Here is a 19,567-nt window from a genome sequence, read left to right as displayed (position 1 = left end):
TGGATGGCTCCACTCCTGCCTAGACCATCCCAACTTTCTCCACCTTGGTACAAGTAGACCAGAACCCTGCCTGACTCCATCGCATGCAGCAGGCTGCTTTGGATCTACAGAAACTAAGACTCTTGTGGGACACTCTTTCTGTAATCCATAGATTTGTAAATCTAATGAAAGATGCTGAAAGACAACTGGAAAGTATCCAAAATAAAAAGGCCACACACAGAAAAGCAAAACAAAACCCAAAACCAAAAACCAGGCTGGGCACTTGTGATTTGTACCTGTAATCCTCGCTGCTCCAGGAAATGAGAAGACTAGACAAGAACTATAAGAGGAAAAGTTGCTGATCTTCCAGATCTGAGAGTCTCAGTGACAGCCTTGTTGTCGGTGTTCCGGGACACAGGCATCAACTGTTCTTCCTCATCTTTCCTAAGAGCTTTGGCTTGGAACGCTACCATGTATGCTCAGAAACTGACTGCGGGTATTCACACCAGGATTTCTCTCCAGGTTTTATCATCCTAACCACAGAGTGCACATCAACTGTTGAAACTTTAATCATTTCATCTCAGCAAACTAACTGCAATGCTAAAGCTCCAGCATATTCTTTCATTTAAAAAAAAAACACACAGAGGTTTTAGAAGTTCACTGCTAACACCTAGCTTGGGAGTGCACACACACACACACACACACACACACACACACACACACACACACACACACAGTTACTTCTTTAAGAGCTCCCAGGACTCCGTGGGACAGAATATTTTGTTCCTCCTCATCTCTCTCTACCATTGGTCTTCTCTGTGGAGTGCTCTTCTTAGGCCTCCATCGTGTCCTCAGGCTGCAACAGTGTGTGGGGCGGGGTCAGTTCAGAGCCCACCATCGTTACATCCACTCTCAGCCCGGCTCTTTCCTCATGGCCCACTGCCCAGGAAAGAAAAAGATGGAGCTATCTAGTGGACATGCTCATTCTCTTTTCTTTAATTACATGGGCCAGAAATACTCTTAAGTAGATGTGGAGACATCTGAGCTTGAAGAGAGATAGTAACCCATGTCTAGAAGAAAGGCTTCATTCTGGCTTCCCTCCTATCACATGCATGGATCTAGACCCATGTCACAGCTTAGGAAAAAGAGGGGTCATTGAATTAGACCATTTGGCAGATAATACAGGAATAGAATGGCAGTCTCCTAGGAATAGTATTGTAATGAATGCTTTCTGTTGTTGTCAGTAATGGGTTTTGAATTTAGGGCCTCTCCTCACTGTCCCTGAACTCTCACTCTACCACTTTGAGCCACAGCACTACTTCTGGTTTTTCTCGTGGTTAATTAGAGATAAGAGTTTCATGGTTGGGGCAGGGAGTTTGGCCTAGTGGTTAAAGTGCTTGCCTAGCATGCATGAAGACCCGGGTTCGATTCCTCGGTACCACATACATAGAAAAAAAGCCAGAAGTGGTGCTGAGGCTCAAGTGGTAGAGCTCTAGCCTTGAGAAAGTCCAAGGACAGTGCTCAGGCCCTGAGCTCAAGCCCAGGACTGGCAAAAAAAAAAAAAAAAAAAAAGAGTTTCATGGTCTTTCCTGCCCAGGCTGGCTTCAAACCATGATCCTTATGTATGTAAATTTTTTGTGTGCCATTCCTGGGGCTTGAGCTCAGGACCTGGGCACTGTCCTTGGACTTTATTTTGCTCAAGGCTAGCACGCTGCCACTTGAGCCATAGCGCCACTTCAGGCTTTTTCTATGTGTGTGGTACCGGGAGTTGAACCCAGGGTTTTTGTGCATGCTAGGCGCGCACTCTACTACTAGGCCAAACCCCTGGCCCAAACTATGATCCTTGTATCTCAGCCTAGGATTTCAGGCATGAGCCACCAGTGCCCAGCATAAGTGTTTTCTTTTCTAGTTTCTGTTAAGGAAGACAACAAGACAAATCAGTATGTATTCATAACAGCCAATTAATTATCAAAATAGAGTGCCATCTAAACACAAAAGTCATTACAATAGAAACAAGAGCCAGGTACAGGTGGTTTGCACTCGGGGCTTCCTGCTCTACCACTGAGTCAAACCACCAGAAACCCCCCCCAAAACAAAAGTGTATTTTTAAAAATAAATAAGAATTTGACTCCAACTTTACTTTCCACAGAGGCCTGATTCCATCCTCACTAAGCAATTGGACTTAAATAATTTTGTAATTCATGCAATCTGTTGTTCATATTCCTCCTCCATGGGGCAAAAGGATGAGAAAAGAAGGAAAACAGAAACCACAACAGAGCAGATGAGACTTTAATCACCGCTGCAAGGGCGCCAAGTGCCACTGAGCAGAGATACAAGGAGCACAGAGAGCATGGAGCTGGGGACTAAGTATAGCAAAATGAGACATTATTTCTTGCAAAACAGGACAGCTACTGCAGACCATCTCTACCGGGGATGATGGGTACTTTTAGAAAGGGCCAGGGGTGAGGTCTTTCTGAGACCTGGCCCCAGCAGGGTGGGGGTCAGCGGGCCAGGAAGTCCACATTTGGGTTATGAGAACCACATGCATTCCCATCCTATACCCTGGAAGAATCGTTATGTTTCCTCTGCCCGTCTCTTTAAGAATGGTAGACCTGAAAACATTCTCTTTGTGTGGTACTTTTAACGCCTGTGATTCCAAAACTTATACTTGGTTCATCTCATGTCCACCATCTGCAGCAATGCAAGTAAAATAAAAACTTCCCCTCACTGAGACAGAAATGTCACTAACACCCTGCTCAAGTATCAGAGCAGTTGCCTAGTAAACCTTGTGTTCAAACCCCAGTACAACCAAAGCCGTGACATTGATTGAGCTGCATTGTACTCACAAATGGACATGCTGAATTAAAACTCCTCCAAATGACTTCTTAAAGATAATAAAATAATGTAAACAAGTAGTATTTTATTAATAATTCAATCTACTTTCTAATTTTATTAATAATTCAATGTTATCAATATTATGAATAGTTAGTGTTTGATATTATTTTATTAACAAATAAATAGTATTTTGTGTGGGGGGGTCATGGGGCTTGAACTCGGCATGGGCGCTGTCCCTGAGCTCTTCAGCTCAAGGCTACCACCTTGAGCCAAGCCCCACTTTCCATTTTCTAGAGATTAATTGGAGATAAGAGTCTCAGGTCCTTTTGTGCTTGGGATGGCTTTGAACTTTAATCCTCAGAGCTCAGCCTCCTGAGTAGCTAGGATTACAGGCATGAGCCATGGTGCCCAGCTAATAAATAGTATTTTTAAGAAAAAAAATAGTGCTGCCCCCCCAAAAAAGGAAATCTTTATTGCTACCCATTAGTATGTAGAGCAGCCTAAGTTTTGGTGCAAGCCTCATCCAGTAGCTGAGGCCTTCCTGTAGGAACTTAGCTTATTATTTATTCCACAGAATCTTCAAGTAGCTAGTGTGTGCCAGCCTGTGCTTAGGACAGAGCATTGCATGACACTGTTGTTACCTCTATCACCGCTTCCAAAGACACTGAGGAACAGGAGAACCCGGGCCTCTGTGGAAATCCAGTGTTCATTTTCTGTCCTGGCAACAAGTCCTGCTTACTGGCCAGCACATTAATATTCAAACTATCCCCCCATTCACTTGTCCTAAGACCAGTGACCAGGGACTTCTGGGAAATTGCTTTTTGGGGTTTCAGAAATATTTGCTCAACATTCATGAAACTCATTCTGAGAGTCAGGCTCTATGTTGAGCCTTATGGAACCAAGAAAAATGACCAAGAACTTTACAATAGACAAGCCTCCAAACTTCCCTCACTGCTACAGAATTACTTCTGGTGGCTAATTTAATTGATCCTCCTCTGCTTCAATCCTAATTAGCTTGACCCCACAGAGAAGATGAATTGGGCATCCCAGCACCCAGCACTTCAGAAAAAAAAAAAGAAGCTTTTTATTATTCATTAGGCATTTGTAAGAAAACTAAAAATAAACAAATTTTCCAACCAGCTACTCTGGTTCCCATGAAGATGATGCCAATCTCAGATTGAACCTGTTCACAACTGCCTGATAAATGGGAAATTCTGTGAGTAGGAGCTACAATGCTGTACTTTTCTTTTTGTGGGTCATAGGGCTTGAACTCAGCCTGGGCACTGTCCCTGAGCTCTTCAGCTCAAGGCTACCACCCTACCTTTGAGCCAAGCCCCACTTCCCACTTTCTAGAGGTTAATTGGAGGTAAGAATTTCAGATCCTTTTGTGCCTGTGCTGGCTTTGAACCTTGATCCTCAGATCTCAGCCTCCTAAGTACCTAGAATTACAGGCAACAGAAATCACAACAAAGGGGGCCACGAGTTTGGCCTAGTGGTAGAGTGGTTGCCTAGCATGCACAAAGACCCGGGTTCAATTCCTTGGTACCACATACATAGAAAAAAAGCTGGAAGTGGTGTTGAGGCTCAAGTGGTAGAGCTCTAGCCTTGAGAAAGTCCAAAGACAGTGCTCAGGCCATGAGCTTAAACCCAGGATTGGCAAAAAAAAAAAAAAAAAAAAAAAAGAAAGAAAGAGGGGCCAGGAGTTTGGCCTAGTGGTTAAAGTGCTTGCCTAGCATGCACAAAGACCCGGGTTCGATTCCTTGGTACCACATACATAGAAAAAGCCGCAAGTGGTGCTGAGGCTCAAGTGGTAGAGCTCTAGCCTTGAGAAAGTCCAAGGACAGTGCTCAGGCCCTGAGCTCAAGCCCAGGACTGGCAAAAAAAAAAAAAAAGAAAGATAATCAAATAATGTATGTATTAATAAAAGCTATGAAAAATAAATTGTAATTCAAACTTAGTGAAGGCATCCTTCAGTCTATATCAATAATCCAGTATCTTAGTTGTCTTACTGAACATAAATGCAAAGTCCAATTCCCTTTGCCTACTAGGACAGCTCCAGGGAATAATACACATCTGTTCCTGTGACCAGTGTTGGCAAGTCTTCAAGGAATGCTCAGAGAAATAATGTCAGCTAAAAGCACAGATACTTAAGGGTGAAAGGATTTAGATCCTGCAGCTCAGAGGAAGGAGTCAGCTGGGATAATCAGCCCCTCACACAGAATTAGGACAGTTACAGATTTGTGTGTGCATTATAAAGGCAAGGCCTATGCCATATTCATGAACTCTGGGTAGCGTTCTGCCACTTGAGCCACTGCTCCACTTCCAACTTTTTGGTAAGCATCTCACAGGCCTGAGGCTGGGAGTGTGGCCTAGTGGAAGAGTACTTGCCTAGCATGCATGAAGTCCTGGGTCCAATTCCTTGGTCCACATACACAGAAAAAGCTGGAAGTGGTGCTGTCGCTCAAGTGGCAGAGCGCTAGCCTTGAGGAAGCTCAAGGATAATGCCCAGGCCCTGAGTTCAAGCTCCAGTACTGGCAAAAAAAAAAAAAAAAGACATGCACAAGCCTTCCTGCCTGGGCTGGCTTCAAACTGAGATCCTCAGATCCTGAGTTGCTAGGATTACAGGCCAATTACAGATTTAGATAGATAGACAGACAGTTCCTCCTTCTTTGCAAAAGGTAAAGGGGAAGGATAATTAAAGGGGAGAGATTTTTAGTGCAGCAAGCCACAGGTGAGTGCTGGATGTACAGTTACAAAACCACTATCAGTGTTTCTTTCCCCATCCTCCAAACGTAGCAGGAGGAGGAGCCACCTCCTGGCTCCCACTAGGGGTGCTGGACTGTGTGGAAGGCCAGCCATCCGGTTTCTCAGGGGAACCCAGCTGGGAAGGGAAAGGGGCGGAGCCAGGGAGAAGGGCGGGGCCTGTGACTGGGCGAGGCCCTGCGCAGGAGGCGGGGCTGTGCGTGGGGGCGGAGCCATCTGCGGGGGGCGGGGCCTGAGCAGAGAGCCGGCGGGTGGGCCCGGAGGCGGGGTTTGTGCCGACCTCGGCGGCGCCGCAGCCCCGCCCTCGTGCGCAGGCGCGGAGCCGTTGTGCCCCAGCGGTCGCGGGCCCAGCGGTTTGTGCAGCCGGCCTCGCTGCGGGGCTGGACTCGGCATCTCCGAAGCTGGCTACCACCCGGTGTTCAACTCCGCCGGCGGCTCCGGCGACTCCGCCGCCTCCGCCGGCAGCCCCGCCGGCGGCTCCGCCCCGTAAGTGCTGGGCGCCGCGGGAGCAGCCATCCGAGGTGCACGGGGCGTGAACAAAATGGGCAAAACTACGACCGTAGTCCCCAGGACGGGAACGCACTGCCTCGGTGCGGCGGGGTTCGACGCGGGCAGGGAGGAGGGAGGGCACCGGGGAGAGCCGGCGCTCGGGCGGCCTGCGACCCCTCGGAGATCCAGGAGCACGCTTCCCCTTTGGGGAAACTGAGGCTCGGCTTGGCGCGGTGGAGCACTGGCCGGGACGCCGTCCCTGAGCGGGACTGGGCTTCTCCGGGGAAACTGAGGCCGCAGAGCCGCCTTGCGAGGGGGGTCGAGGACGCTGAGCCCCCGAACACGAGAACACGCCGGCGGGCGGGCGTCCCCGGGCTGAGGGGCGGAGCGGGACGGCGGGGACCCGGCCGGGAGCTGGAGGCCGGGATCGCCCTGGGCTTCGGGAGCGCAGAGCTGGACCCAGGCCGGTCCTTCCCCGACCCGGGCTCCAGCAGTGCCCTGAAACTGTGAACCCCGCCGTCCGCGCGGACCCGGACCCCGGACCCTGCTCCCCGGCCCTGGCACCCCAGTCCCGGCCCTCGACGGGACCCCCGCCGCCGCCTGGGACCCCGTGGCGCCTCTGCGCCCGGTCGGGGCTGACGCCTCCCCCCCCCCCGCATGCCCAGGCCCGCCCATCACGAAGCCTGTCGTCGTGGTCCACGGTGGCGGAGCCAGCAACTTCTCCACGGAGCGCAAAGAGCGGGTGCGCCAGGGCATCATCCGAGCCGCCAAGATGGGCTACAAGATCCTGAGGGACGGGGGCAGCGCCGTGGACGCGGTGGAGTGCGCCGTGGCCATCCTGGAGAACGACCCCGAGTTCAACGCAGGTAACTCCCAGCCTGGACTCACTCGGCGTGGGGTCCACGCCCCGGATCGACTTGGGGGTCAAACGAAAGATGGGGGGAGGGGGTTGTGTGTGTGTGGTTTGTGCTCTTCAGATGGCTCTCCACTGGAGGCTCCCGGGCTGCCGTGCCAGGGCTGGCTTTGAACCGGGATCCTCGGCTCTCAGCCCCCTGAGTAGCTGAGCCACCAGTGCCCGGCTCGGATGGTTTGCAGTGTGTGTGTGTGTGTGTGTGTGTGTGTGTGTGTGTGTACAGGGCCTCCTCACATGGCGCTCTACCGCTTGAGCCACGTCCCACATGTTGCTGGGGAATTGGAGCTGGGGTCCCCATAGACTTCTCTGCCTTCAGTCTGGCTGAGTTCCTCCACGCTCAGCCTCCTGAGTGGCCGTCGTGACAGGCATGAGGCACTGCCACCTGGCTCCCCTGTACGTTTCCTGTATCATGGGTATCATTTCTCCTGAATGCGCTTCCCTGAAATGCTCTAAGGAATTAACCCAGCACACGAAGGAGGTTGTGGGAGCCTCCAGTTTGTAGCCCAAACTAGCAGGAACTCCTGTTTGGCCTAGAAAGCAAGAGGGGGGCTTCTGCCGAAAGACATGTATTTCCTCTTTATTTTGAAATAGAAAACCTAAGATCTTGGGATTCAAAGATGTCTTGGAATCGCATCACCCACCTAACATCTGAGGGGGAAAAGAATGTCAGGAAACCTTAACCAATGAATCATCAGATCTTCCCTGAAGATTTTGCTCTGTCTCCTTGACTCTGCTCAGCATTCTTAGAAAAACTTCCAAAGTCAGTCTGCCTGGCTATAGGATGAGACATAACAGTGTTGAGAGAGACAGAATTTACCAGATGAGAACCTAAATGGCCAGTGGGGGGGGGGAGCAGCCCTTTGTGTCTGTGGGACCCTTTGACTAACACAGCCCCACGTTGAGGACCTTGCTGCTTTATCTGGATCTCTCATTCCCTAGACTAACAGGTCCTTCCTTAGGAATTGAAGAAGTGCAGGCTGGAAAATGGCACCACTTGCCAGTTCTCATGTATTTTGCTCTGCTCCTCAAAGCCTGATTTCTGAGTATCTGTCTGCCCTCTGGTTTGCAGCTGTCTAGTAACACTGAAAGGGAAGAATCAGAGGCAGAAATGGTCAGGATTCAAGCACAGCATACTCTCTACCCTAGCTCTGATATTCCCTTTGCTTTTTCCAGCTAGAGTCAGTGTAAACAATGATTCCCAGACGCCTCTGCTGTAATCTCTAGAAAAGCTACATGGGAGGGCCAGGAGTTTGGCCTGGTGGTAGAATGCTTCCCTAACTTGCACAAAGATCTGGGTTCAATTCCTCCATACCACATACATTGAAAAGGCCAGAAGTGGTGCTATGGCTCAAGTGGTAGAGCTCTAACCTTGAGAAAGCCCAAAGACAGTGATCAGGACCTGAGTTCAAGCCCCAGGACTGGCAAAAAAAAAAAAAAAGAAAGAAAGAAAAAAGGAAAGAAAAGAAAAGCTATGAGGGAATTCTGCACAAAAAGCTGACTCCAAGTAGTTACTGAATTCTAGGACAGTAAATAATTAGCACTTATGACAGCTTGAGTGTTCCTGAAATTAGTGTCTGTTTCTATGCATGTTTTAACACAGATTAAAGTTTGGTTTTTGCAATTTGTTGCATAATACTTAGTTAATTAAAAAACTGACTTGATAGACTCCAACATTGTGAAACTTGGTAGACTGTTTTTGTTGGTTTTTTTGGGGGGCGGGGGGAAGGAGTTGAGATCTCATTGATTCTCCAGGCAGGTGTCAAACTCATGGGCACAAGTGATTTTCCTACCTCGCCTCCTCCATCACTGTGTCCAGCCTAGAAGTGTTCTTCCTATCTCATCTCTCCTCTTCAGAACACCAGTTATAAATATTTGACTTCTTGAAATTGTCCTTTATCTCAGTGATTCTCTAATTTTGTGGGCGGGGGGGTTACGGAGCTTAAACTTGGTCTGGGTGCTGTTCCTGAGCTCTTCAGCTCAAGGCTACTGCCCTACCCTTGAGCCAAGTCCTACTTCCTGTTTTCTAGAGGTTAATTGGAAATAAGAGTCTCAGGTCCTTTTGTGCCCAGGCTGGCTTTGAACCTTGATCCTCAGATCTCAGCCTCCTGAGTAGCTACAATTACAGGCATAAGCCACCAGGCCCCAGCTGATTCTCTAATTTTTTGTGTGACAAAGTCTCAATATTAGCCCAGGCGGCCTTCGTTTTTACCTTCTCAAGTGCTGATATCTACCGTCTTTGTCCTTTTTTTTTTTTTTCTGTTCATCTGTAGAGTTTGGAGCAGGGGTACTTTCCATTTCTGTATCTTCAAATCCGTTCACCTTTTATTCTGCAACACCTAATCTAATGTTAATTCCATCCATTATTTTTCACGTCAGACTTTTTTTAAATTGTGGTTCTAGTTGGGTCCTTTTTCTATTTTACTGTGTGTTTTGGTATGTAGGAATATAGTAATAAAAGTTGTTTCACCATCATTATATTTTGTCTGTCATTTGTCTTATTTCTAAGTCTGTTGCTATTGATTGATTTTTTTTTTCCTCCTCATTTTGGATCACATTTCCCTATTTATGTGGCTCGCTCTTCCTTCCTTTCTTTCTTTCTTTTTTCTTTCTTTCTTTCTTTCTGTATGAGTGACTGTCCTGGGATTTCAGTTCAGGGTCTGGCTGCCACCTATCCTTGAGGTTTTTTGTTCAAGGCTAGAATTCTGCTTGAGCAGCAGCTCTTCTTCTGGCTTTTTGGTGGTTAGTTTCATAAACTTTCTTGCCCAGGCTGGATTCCAAACTGCAACCTTTGATCTCAGCCTTCTGAGTAGCTAGGATTACAAATGTGAGCTACCAGCCTCCAACTTGTATGGTGATTTCTTACTGGATATGAGACACTGTGAGTTTTACACTGTCAAGTACTAGATATTTTGGTAATCCTTTATTCTTGAGCTTTGTTCTGAAAAGCAGTAAGTTTGATCTAGTTGAAGCTTACCCCTAAGCTTTCTTAGATGGGATTAAAACTATCTCAGGTTGATTTCACCCCCATTTCCCCTCACACACTCCCTACTAACAAAAACACTTTAAGAAGTCCTCTACCCAGTTGTGAAGCTCTTCACTTCAGCCTATAGGAACTTGAGGCATTTCTAGCCATGTGGGCTCCAGAAATGGTTTTCACTCAACTCAGAGGTTTTCTCTGGGTTCCTGCTCCACTCTGCATTCTGGAAATGTCCAAGCTGAGCACAGAGGCACTTGTAGAACACTGCTTTTTGTTTCTCCTTTCACAAAGATTGGTGTCCAGACTACTAAATGTGTAGTAAGTTTCCTATCTTACTAGATGTTTAGGTCAAAACCCTTTTTATGTGTTTAATCCTTACCCATGAAGTTTGTCATGGCTTATGATATACTTCCTACTGCTTCTTCTCCCCTTGTCTTCTAGAATGCCTCATACAGTCTGAGCCTGGAGCTCAGTGGTTGTGGGGGCACTTGCCTGGCATGTGCAGAGGCCCTGTGTACCATCCTAACACTGCAAAAAAAAAAAAAAAAAAAAAAAAGTGGGATGGAGGGAGAAGGAGGGGAAAGAAAAGGAGGGAGGGGAGGAAAAGAAGAAGAGGAACGGAAGGAAACATAATTCTGCTGCATTTGCTTCCTTTTTAATTCAGTCAACAATTTCTTTAATACTCATTTAGCAACACAAAGAACATTTCCATAACCCAAATGAAGTAAAGTTCTGGGGGTCTGTTTCCTGGGTCAGTCACATGCTCTGTCCTAGCCAAACTGGTGATATGCATGCCCCTGAACGTTTACTCGGGGACAGTTTTCTGTATATGGGGTACTGGGAACTCAAACCCAGGCTTCGTGCATGCTAGGCAAGCACTCTACCACTGCAGAGGAAATTGGAGAAAGGCATTTGTGGTAGGCAGCCTGGCAAAGGCACAGAGTAACTTGGAGAAGCCCTGTGTTTCAGGGTGCAGGGCACTGGAGAGAGGCCGGGTCAAGAAAGACTCCTGCCTTTTCTTTAGTAGGTCATAGTGTATTGTCGCAGTCTACTTAGTATTGCTGTCACAAAGTATCTGAATCAGGATACTTTATAAAGAAAAGGGAAAGAAATGAGAGTACAGCTCAATTGGCCTAAGTGAGACCCTGGGTCTCACACACACACACACACACACACACACACACACACACACAACACACACACACAACACACACACACACAGCTTTAGCTTCCAGTTCTGGAGGTTCAAGAACATCCAGAGCACCAACTGCTGAGCTTTGGGGAGAGGTGGCATCACATGACTGAGGTGAAGTAAGAGACTGGAGAGGCTGGACGTACTCTCCCACTGTCATGCCAGGCGCCAGAGCTCACACCTGTGATCCTAGCTACTCAGGAGGCTGAGGATCGCAGTTCAAAGCCAGCCTGGGCACAGAAGTCCATGTGACTCTTGTCTCCAATGAACCACCAGAAAACCAAGTGGTGGAGCACTCACCTTGAGCTGAAGGGCTCAGGGACAGCGCCCAACACAGGAAAAAAAAAAAAAAAGCTAAACATGGAGGTGTGTCTCAAGTGGTAGAGTGCCAACTTTGAGCAAAGCAAAGGTCAGTGACAGCACCGAGGCTCTGAGTTCAAGCCCCACGACCCCCACCCCTCCCCCCGACACACAGACACACCACATCGGCATTGATCCATCCTTGAGGATGGGGCCTCCTTCACCTATGCAATACGCTGCCAGCTCAGCCTCACCAGGGGCCGTGCTTCCATAGCTGAACTGTTGAGGAACAAACCGTTTCCAAACCAGGTGAGAATAAAAGAGAACTTGAAGTGAGATGATATAGGAAAAAGTCTGAAGTCTTCTCCAGTGTTGTCTTGTTTGCTTTGGTGGGATTGGGGTTTGCACTCAGGCCCTTGTACTTTTTAGGCTAGTCTTGTACCAGTGAGCCACTCCCCTGGCCCTTCCCTCCTCTTTTAATTCTCCCCTTTCGTCTGTATTGTAGGCTGTGGCTCTGTACTCAACATAAATGGGGACATTGAGATGGATGCCAGTATCATGGATGGGAGAGACCTGTCTTCAGGAGCAGTGTCGGCCGTGCGATGTATCGCCAACCCCGTGAAGCTTGCACGGCTTGTTATGGAGAAGGTTTGTAGGCCGAAAGCCGCCCTTGCCTGGCCCGCTGGTAACCACTGTGCTCAAGCCTAACTGCTCAGTTGAGGACAGTCTGGGCAGGAAAGTCTGTGAGACTCTTACCTCCACTAAACTGTGTGTGTGTGTGTGTGTGTGTGTGTGTGTGTGTGTGTGTGTGTGTGTGTGTGTGTGTGTGTGTGTGTGTGTGAAAACGGAGCTGTGGTTCAAGTAATAAAGCACTCGTGTTGAGTAAGAAAGCTAAGCAACATCACCTAGTCCCTGAGTTCAAGCCCAAGTACCAGAACAAAACAAATTTTTTTTTTTTTCACAAACCTGTTTTCTCTTGTGCTCCTGGTACAGACACCTCATTGCTTTCTGACTGACCAAGGTGCTGCAAAATTTGCCCAGGACATGGGAGTCCAGCAAATCCCCGTGGAAGAACTTATAACTGCAAGAAACAAAAAACACCTGGAAAGAGAGAAGGAAGAGCTAGGCGCCCAGAAACCAGACTGTGGGAAGTAAGTTTCCAGAAGTAATGTACCCATTACCTGACACGTAACTCTACTCTGTATGTCACCCCAACAATAGAATACTATTAAAAAAAAAAAAAAGTAAGTTTCTCCACAGTTGTGCCAGCTGGTCAAGTTGGGAGATTCCTTCTTGACTACTTTGCCTAAGTTGTTTAAACTAAATAATGGAAAAAGTGCTCTTTTGGGTCTTCAGTTTCATCCCACATAGTACCCGACCCGCGTGAGTAGAAGGGTGGTAACCCCATGCCCACCATTCATCTAGGTGCTCTCAGGCTGGGGAGGGAAGAAGGGGACTTGAACCTCGGGTCTTGCACTCTACCACTTGAGCCACAGCACCACTTCCCGCTTTTGCTATATATATGGTACCAAGGAATCGAACCTGGGTCTTTGTGCATGCTAGGCAAGCACTCTCCCACTAGGCCAAACTCCAGGCCCCCCTTGAGCTATTTATTAGCTTTTGGCACTCAAGGCTGGTGCTCTGCCATGTACTCCACACCTCCACTTCTGGTCTTTTGCCGGTTACTTAGGCATAAGAGCCTCATGGACTTTCCTGTGCAGAATAATACTAAGTAAAGGCTTCAAAGTGTTTTCCATCCATGCATGTTACCATACACTAAGGGCATGTAGAAGGTGTGTTAAGCTACATTGTTTCTTATGGGATGTCATCAAGCAGCTGTCACTTTGTTTATTTCTGACAGACACTTGGGGACCGTAGGTGCTGTTGCCATGGACTGCAGAGGAAACTTGGCCTATGCAACCTCTACTGGGGGCATTGTTAATAAGATGGTTGGCCGAGTTGGAGACTCTCCATGTATAGGTAGGCCAGAGGGACGCCTTTCCACACACACAGTGCTGGGAGCGAGGGGTTTGCATCTAGTAGTCACTCTGTTTTTCTAGATTCAATTTTGGCCTGTCCTGGGGAAGGGTTCCGGGATAGAGAATGCTGCTCACTGCCTTCTCTTTAGCTCCAGATTCTGAATCTGCACGTACATGGCGCCACATCCCAGGCCTGGGCTCCCAGGGACAGTGTAAGAAGCCCGGGCCCCAGTGGCTCATACCTCCTGTCAGCCTAGCCACTCAGGAGGCTGAGATCTGAGGATCACATTTTAAAGCCAGCCTAGGCACACTCCTAATCTCAGATTATATCCCACCCCCCCAAAAAAAAGACCAGAAATGGAGCTGTGGCTCAAGTAACAGATTGATAGCCTTGAACAAAAAAGCTCAAGGACAGTGCCCAGGCCCTGAGTTTTAAGCTCTAGGATCAGCACAAAAAATTCATTCATTCATTCATTAAGGCAAATACTAATATACTGTTTCCATTTCTTTTTTTCTTTTTTGTTTTCTTAGTTGGTTATGGGGTTTGAACTCAGGTCCTGGGCCCTCTGTCCCTAAACTCTTCAGCTCAAGGCTAGTGCTCTGCCACAGTGTCACTTCTGGTGGTTTTCTGGTGGTTGATCTGAGATAAGAATCTCAGACTTTCCTGTCCGAGCTGGCTTTGAACCACGATCCTCGGATCTCAGCCTCCTGAGTAGCTAGGCTGACAGGTGCGGGCCACCGGCTGTGGCTTCTGTACTGGAACCAGTCTCCTCTTTTGAGCAGGATCCGGAGGTTACGCCGATAATAACATTGGAGCCATTTCAACCACCGGGCATGGAGAAAGCATCCTGAAGGTGAATCTGGCCAGACTCGCTCTCTTCCACATAGAACAAGGTACGTACAGCAGGAACAAGCTCAGGATTTGTGACAATTAGGCATGTGCCAGTGTCTCATGCCTACAATCCCCGCTACTCAGGAGACTGAGATCTGAGAATGGTCATTTGAAGCTATCTTGGCTGGAAAGTCCATGAAACTCTGATCTCCAATTAATCACCAAAAAGCCAAAAGTGGAGCAGTGGCTCAAGCAGTAAAGCACCAGCCTTGAGCTGAAAAGTAAATTACAACACCTAGCTTAGTGGTAGAATGCTTGCCTAGCATTCATAAAGCCCTGCGTTCAATTCTGTTTACTGCTTAAACAGAAAAAGCTCAAAGTGGCTCTCTGTGTTCATTTGGTAGAGTGCTAGCTTTGAGCACAGAAAAGCTCGGATAGAGCCAAGACCTTGAGTTCAAGCCCAAGTCTGGTATTAAAAAAAAAAAAGCTGAGTGCAGTAGCTCATGCTTATAATTCTAGCTACTCTGGAGGCTGAGATCTGAGGATCAAGGTTCAAAGCCAACCCAGGCACAAAAGAACCAGAGACTCTTATCCCCAATTAACCTCTAGAAAACAGGAAGTGGGGCTTGGCTCAAGGGTAGGGCAATAGCCTTGAGCTGAAGAGCTCAGGGACAGCGCCCAGGCCGAGTTCAAGCCCCATGACCCACCAAAAAAAAGTATTTCCTAGAAGTTTTATTAACTCACTTTGGGTGTCTTGTTTTGGGTTTGTTTTTGTTATTGTTGTTGCTGTGTTTATTTTATTTTCAGCAGTCCGGGGGCTTGAACTCAGAGTCGAGGCTCTGTACTCATGGCTGGCACTCTACCATTTGAGCTGCAGTGCTCCTTCTGGAACTTTGTTGGTAGTTTATTGGAAAGTAGAGTCTCACAGACTTCTCTGCCCGGGCTGGCCTCTAACCTTGACCCTCCGATCTCAGCCTCCTGCTTAGCTAGGGTCCCAGGAGTGAGCCCCCAGCACCCAACCCTTTCTCCTTTCTTTCCGTCAGGAAAGACAGTAGAACAGGCCGCGGACCTGTCGCTGGAGTACATGAAGTCAAGAGTGAAAGGTCTTGGTGGCTTGATCGTGATCAGCAAAACAGGAGAATGGACAGCCAGGTGGACGTCCACCTCCATGCCCTGGGCGGCTGCGCAGGATGGCAAGGTGTATGCCGGGATCGACCTCAACGAGACCACCATCACAGACATGTGCTCTTGAACACTGGACTGTGGGTGCTGGCTCGGAGGTGAAGCTCAGCCGCGCAGTGTGGAGATGTAGCTCAATCAATTAGAAGTAGACGTGGAAAACTGACGTATCCTGTCCCTCCTTTTTGTTGCCTGGGTCAATAGCATCTGTCTGGGAGAGGGTGGGCTTCTAGAGCTATCCCCACGGCCAGGTGGCGTGGAGGCAGAGGCTCGTGGCCCCGCAGACCGGGTGCAGGGCAGGGAGGGCCTGTGGGGATGGGGCGGGGGCAGCCTCAGCACTTACAGAAGCCAGTCCTGGGAAGGCAAGCCAGGCAAGAGCCCAGGAAAGGTGATAGCACAGGGAGCCACCATGGCAGAGCTTCTGAGCTGTGTCCAGGTGGATGGCAAAATCTTAACGCCTTCCTGTTTGACCACTTGGCGAAAGAATGCAACCCCTTTAAGGGCGATGTTCAGATCTCGTGAATGCAGCTCAGATCTCTTGGGGTTGATAACACAGCCATGTTTCTACATCGACCCATTAGCTCCCCCGATCTGCAGGCCAGGGCTCATAAGGGATGGGGTTCGTTGATGGTAGGGGTGTCCCCACAGAAGGATTTGAGGACTTCTCTGGACTCTCCCAGAAGCAGGGGGAGCTGTGGATGACACCACGGCTCACTGAAGCCCAGGCTGCCAGAGCCGTGTGCCAGCCCCTCATATACTGAAGCAAGAGTTGTTTTGCCCGGTCGTCACAGCAATGCCATTTCCTTGGCAGAGAGTCTTTTCTGTCCACATCTCACTGCACTGGAAATGGTCTTTGTGCGGTGCCATAGCTACTCAGGTTTTGGGTTGTTTTTTAGTGTATCAGGGCTTATCTTCTCTCTGAGAAGCAATTGCTTAACTTTAGATTCCACATGCCACTAAATAAAATGTATTTTGAAAGAATAACAGTGTGGTTAGGTGTCACTGTTGACAGACAGACCCAGGAAAGACCAAACCTCTAACTCCCCAGTCCCTCATTTCAGGCAGGTGTTGGAGTTGAGTCTTTTCAAGCTGAGGGGGACGTGGACGGAGAAGGGTCAGGAATTTTTCAGAATAGGACTTTATTTTTGAATGGGTGAAAGAAAAACCGAACCTCACCCCCTGGTAGCACCGACCAGACTCATGGCTCAGTTGTCACCCCTGACTTCGATACTTAGTTATAGCTCTTGACTCCAGACCCTCCTGTTGCCTGTCTCTGAGCTAAAAAGAGATGGAACCTGAAGTCAGGGCTAAGCTCCAAAACTGCCACTCTCATTCACTGGAGAACCCTGGATAAGTTTACTCTGAAGAATTTGGAAGTTATGTATTACTCAAGACTAAGTGAGCCAGGCGACCACACCTGTAATCCTAGCTATTCAGAGGCTGAGATCAGAGGATCACAGTTCAAAGCCAGCCTGAGCAGGAAAGTCCATGGGATCCCTATCTCTAATAAATGACCCTGAAAAAGCTGGCAATGGAGCTGTAGCTCAATGGTAAAGAACCGGCCTTGAACAAAAAGAAACTCAGGGACAGCGCCCAGGCCCTGAGTTCAAGCCCCAGATCCAGCACAAAAAAATATAGATACAAATACATAGATATGTTATATGTATAGGTATGTATTGATATGTTAAATGAAACAAAGCTCAGTGCCCGTAGCTCTCACCTGTAATCCTAGCTTCTCAAGATACTGAAATCTGAGGATCAAGATTCCGAGATCTTAGGATCAAGGTTCAAAACCAGCCCAGGGGTTGAAGGCTCAGGTCATACAGCACCAGCTAATGGGGAAAGCAAGAATGAGATACCAAGTTTGAGTTCTAGGCTTCAACAGCAACAAAGAGACAGCCTAGGCAAGAAAGTTCACAACCACCAAAAAGCCGGAAGTTGAGCCTGGCTCATCTGGTAGAGCACCAGCCTTGAGTAAAAAAGCTTACAGGCAACATGCAGGCCCTGAGTTCAAGCCCAAAACCTCTCCAGGCACAAGAGAAGGAGAAGGAAGGAAAGGGGAAGAGGCAGAGGCAGAAGCTGAAGGAAAACTTCCCACTATATTTTAGGGAGCTTATGGATAAATCTAGAAACTATTAATCTAAGGTTTCCACAACAAAATTGCACAGACTGAGTAGCTTTAACCAACAGAAATCTATTTTCTCAGTGCTGGAGACTGAAAAGTCCAAGATTAAAGTGTCAGCAAGTTTGGTTTCTTCTGCATCTTTCTGCTTGAATTGTTGATGGCTGTCTTTCTTTCTTTCTTTCTTTCCTTCAAACTACCTATGTATCCCAGGCTACACAAACCTCCTGCCTCAAGTCTCCCAAGTGTTGAAGTTATAGACATTGCCACCATACTCAACGTACATGGCTGTCTTCTTACCAGAAGCATCTTTACATGACCTTTTCCCAGACCATGCACAGACTTCTTACATGGCCACCGAACATTTGCTTAGCCTCCTTATTTTCACTTTCAGGGCCTTGTCCCCTGTCACATTCTGAAAACTGAGATTTGGAGCTTCAATATGTGAATGAGAGGTGACAGAATTAAGCCCCCTAACAGGAAGCAAAGCAAAGTCAAGTTAGGAATTGGAGATGATAACCAATCACCAGACCCCTAAGGAGAAAGGGAAGGAGTAAGGAGGCCCCGTGCCAGGAAGAGGAAACCCAGGAAAAATCTAACTTTGATCTTACCATTTATGTGCTTCTCAAGAGGGGTATCCCCAGCTAGGGCTGTAGAGAGACGCTCAGCTTGTGGCCACTTGACCTTCTTGGCTGAGTAGCTACAGTATGGAGGTACCTGATAGTGAGCTCCTTAGTCAAGGCCAAGATGGATGTGTTTGCACAGAGACCTTGATTCAAGGAAGAAGCCAAGAGCCTGTGAATGGTTCTTGTACTTTTGCCCCATCCAGTGATTTTTCTCCATTTCAAATACCTGAACAATGGGCCGGGAGTTTGGCCTAGTGGTAGAGTGCTTGCCTAGCATGCACGAAGACCCGGGTTCCATTCCTCGGTACCACATACATAGAAAAAAAGCCGGAAGTGGTGCTGAGGCTCAAGTGGTAGAGCTCTGGCCTTGAGAAAGTCCAAGGACAGGGTTCATGCCCTGAGCTCAAGCCCAGGACTGGCAAAAAAAAAAAAAAAAAAGATCCTGTCTGGCAGCGGATGACAATGGCTATATCACCTCTTGGCCACAAGAGGGCAGCAAACCACAGCACATTTTTCAGGTTTCAGGGGCCCAGGAGAGGTCATTTATCTCTTCCTGAACATTGGGAATGAACGGAAGGTTCCAGTCTCCACCTTCCTTTTCATCAAAACATTGCAATCTATCGGGAATTATGCCAAAAAATTTTTTTTTAATTTTTGTTTTAGCAACGTGCCCACTGACCTGAGTTCAAGGCCCAGTATCAACAAAAGATCTTACCCAGGGATAGGGAGCAAATCTGCTTCAGGACCCCTCCAGCTTTGTCATCAGAAATGACAGCAGACACATCTACTCCAGCCCCCTCTACCCCCCATCATCTGCGCTGGAGGCCTCCCCTTTGTCCTCATCTTTGTACACTATCCTAACTCCATTTGGCTTTGGTAGCTATGTTGAGAGAAAAGGGAGCACCACCCACAGAGGAGAGGCAGGCCAGACCCAGAGAGGAAGGAGGGGGACGGCTGCAGGATCGGGACTGGGGCCTGAAACCTGGGTAGACCTGGGTAGACCTGGACCCTGTGGTCTGGGACTTATCAGCAGCTCCATCCACAGACACAAAACTAATAAGTGGTACTAGACACTGTGCCTCATCACTGACATGTGAGCTACTCACAAGGCTCAAGTCTGAGAACCCTAGTTCAAAGCCAGCCTGGGTAGGAAAATTCATGAGTCTCTTAGCTCTAATGAATTAGCCAAAAGTCAGAAGTGGCTCCACTAATAGAACAGCCTCCTGCCGGGAAAGAAAAAGCAAAGCAAGGCCTCAAGGCTCTAGAGTTTAAACTCTAGCACACGCGCGCACACATACACACACACACACACACACACACACACACACACACACACACACGCACGCAGGTTTGGAAAGGGAAATGTGGGTTGTGCCAAAGC

At 48.2% G+C, this 19,567-nt stretch overlaps 1 protein-coding gene across 1 annotated transcript; it reads left to right on the top strand.

Annotated features, from left to right (window-relative positions):
• Positions 1–450: 450 nt before the first annotated feature.
• On the top strand, positions 451–15,604 carry Asrgl1 (asparaginase and isoaspartyl peptidase 1). The gene is made up of 8 exons (XM_090349147.1): positions 451–475; positions 5,941–6,063; positions 6,732–6,932; positions 11,954–12,096; positions 12,442–12,599; positions 13,310–13,428; positions 14,211–14,321; positions 15,303–15,604. Exons 1-8 carry the CDS (start codon positions 451–453, stop codon positions 15,509–15,511), a joined length of 1,089 nt encoding a protein of 362 aa, XP_090205273.1. The 3' UTR covers positions 15,512–15,604.
• Positions 15,605–19,567: the final 3,963 nt, after the last annotated feature.

The sequence above is a fragment of the Megascapheus bottae genome, chromosome 16 (assembly GCF_031878675.1).
Source record: "Megascapheus bottae isolate mThoBot1 chromosome 16, mThoBot2.hap1, whole genome shotgun sequence".
Lineage (NCBI taxonomy): Eukaryota > Metazoa > Chordata > Mammalia > Rodentia > Geomyidae > Megascapheus > Megascapheus bottae.
This window is presented reverse-complemented; position numbering and strand designations above follow the sequence as displayed.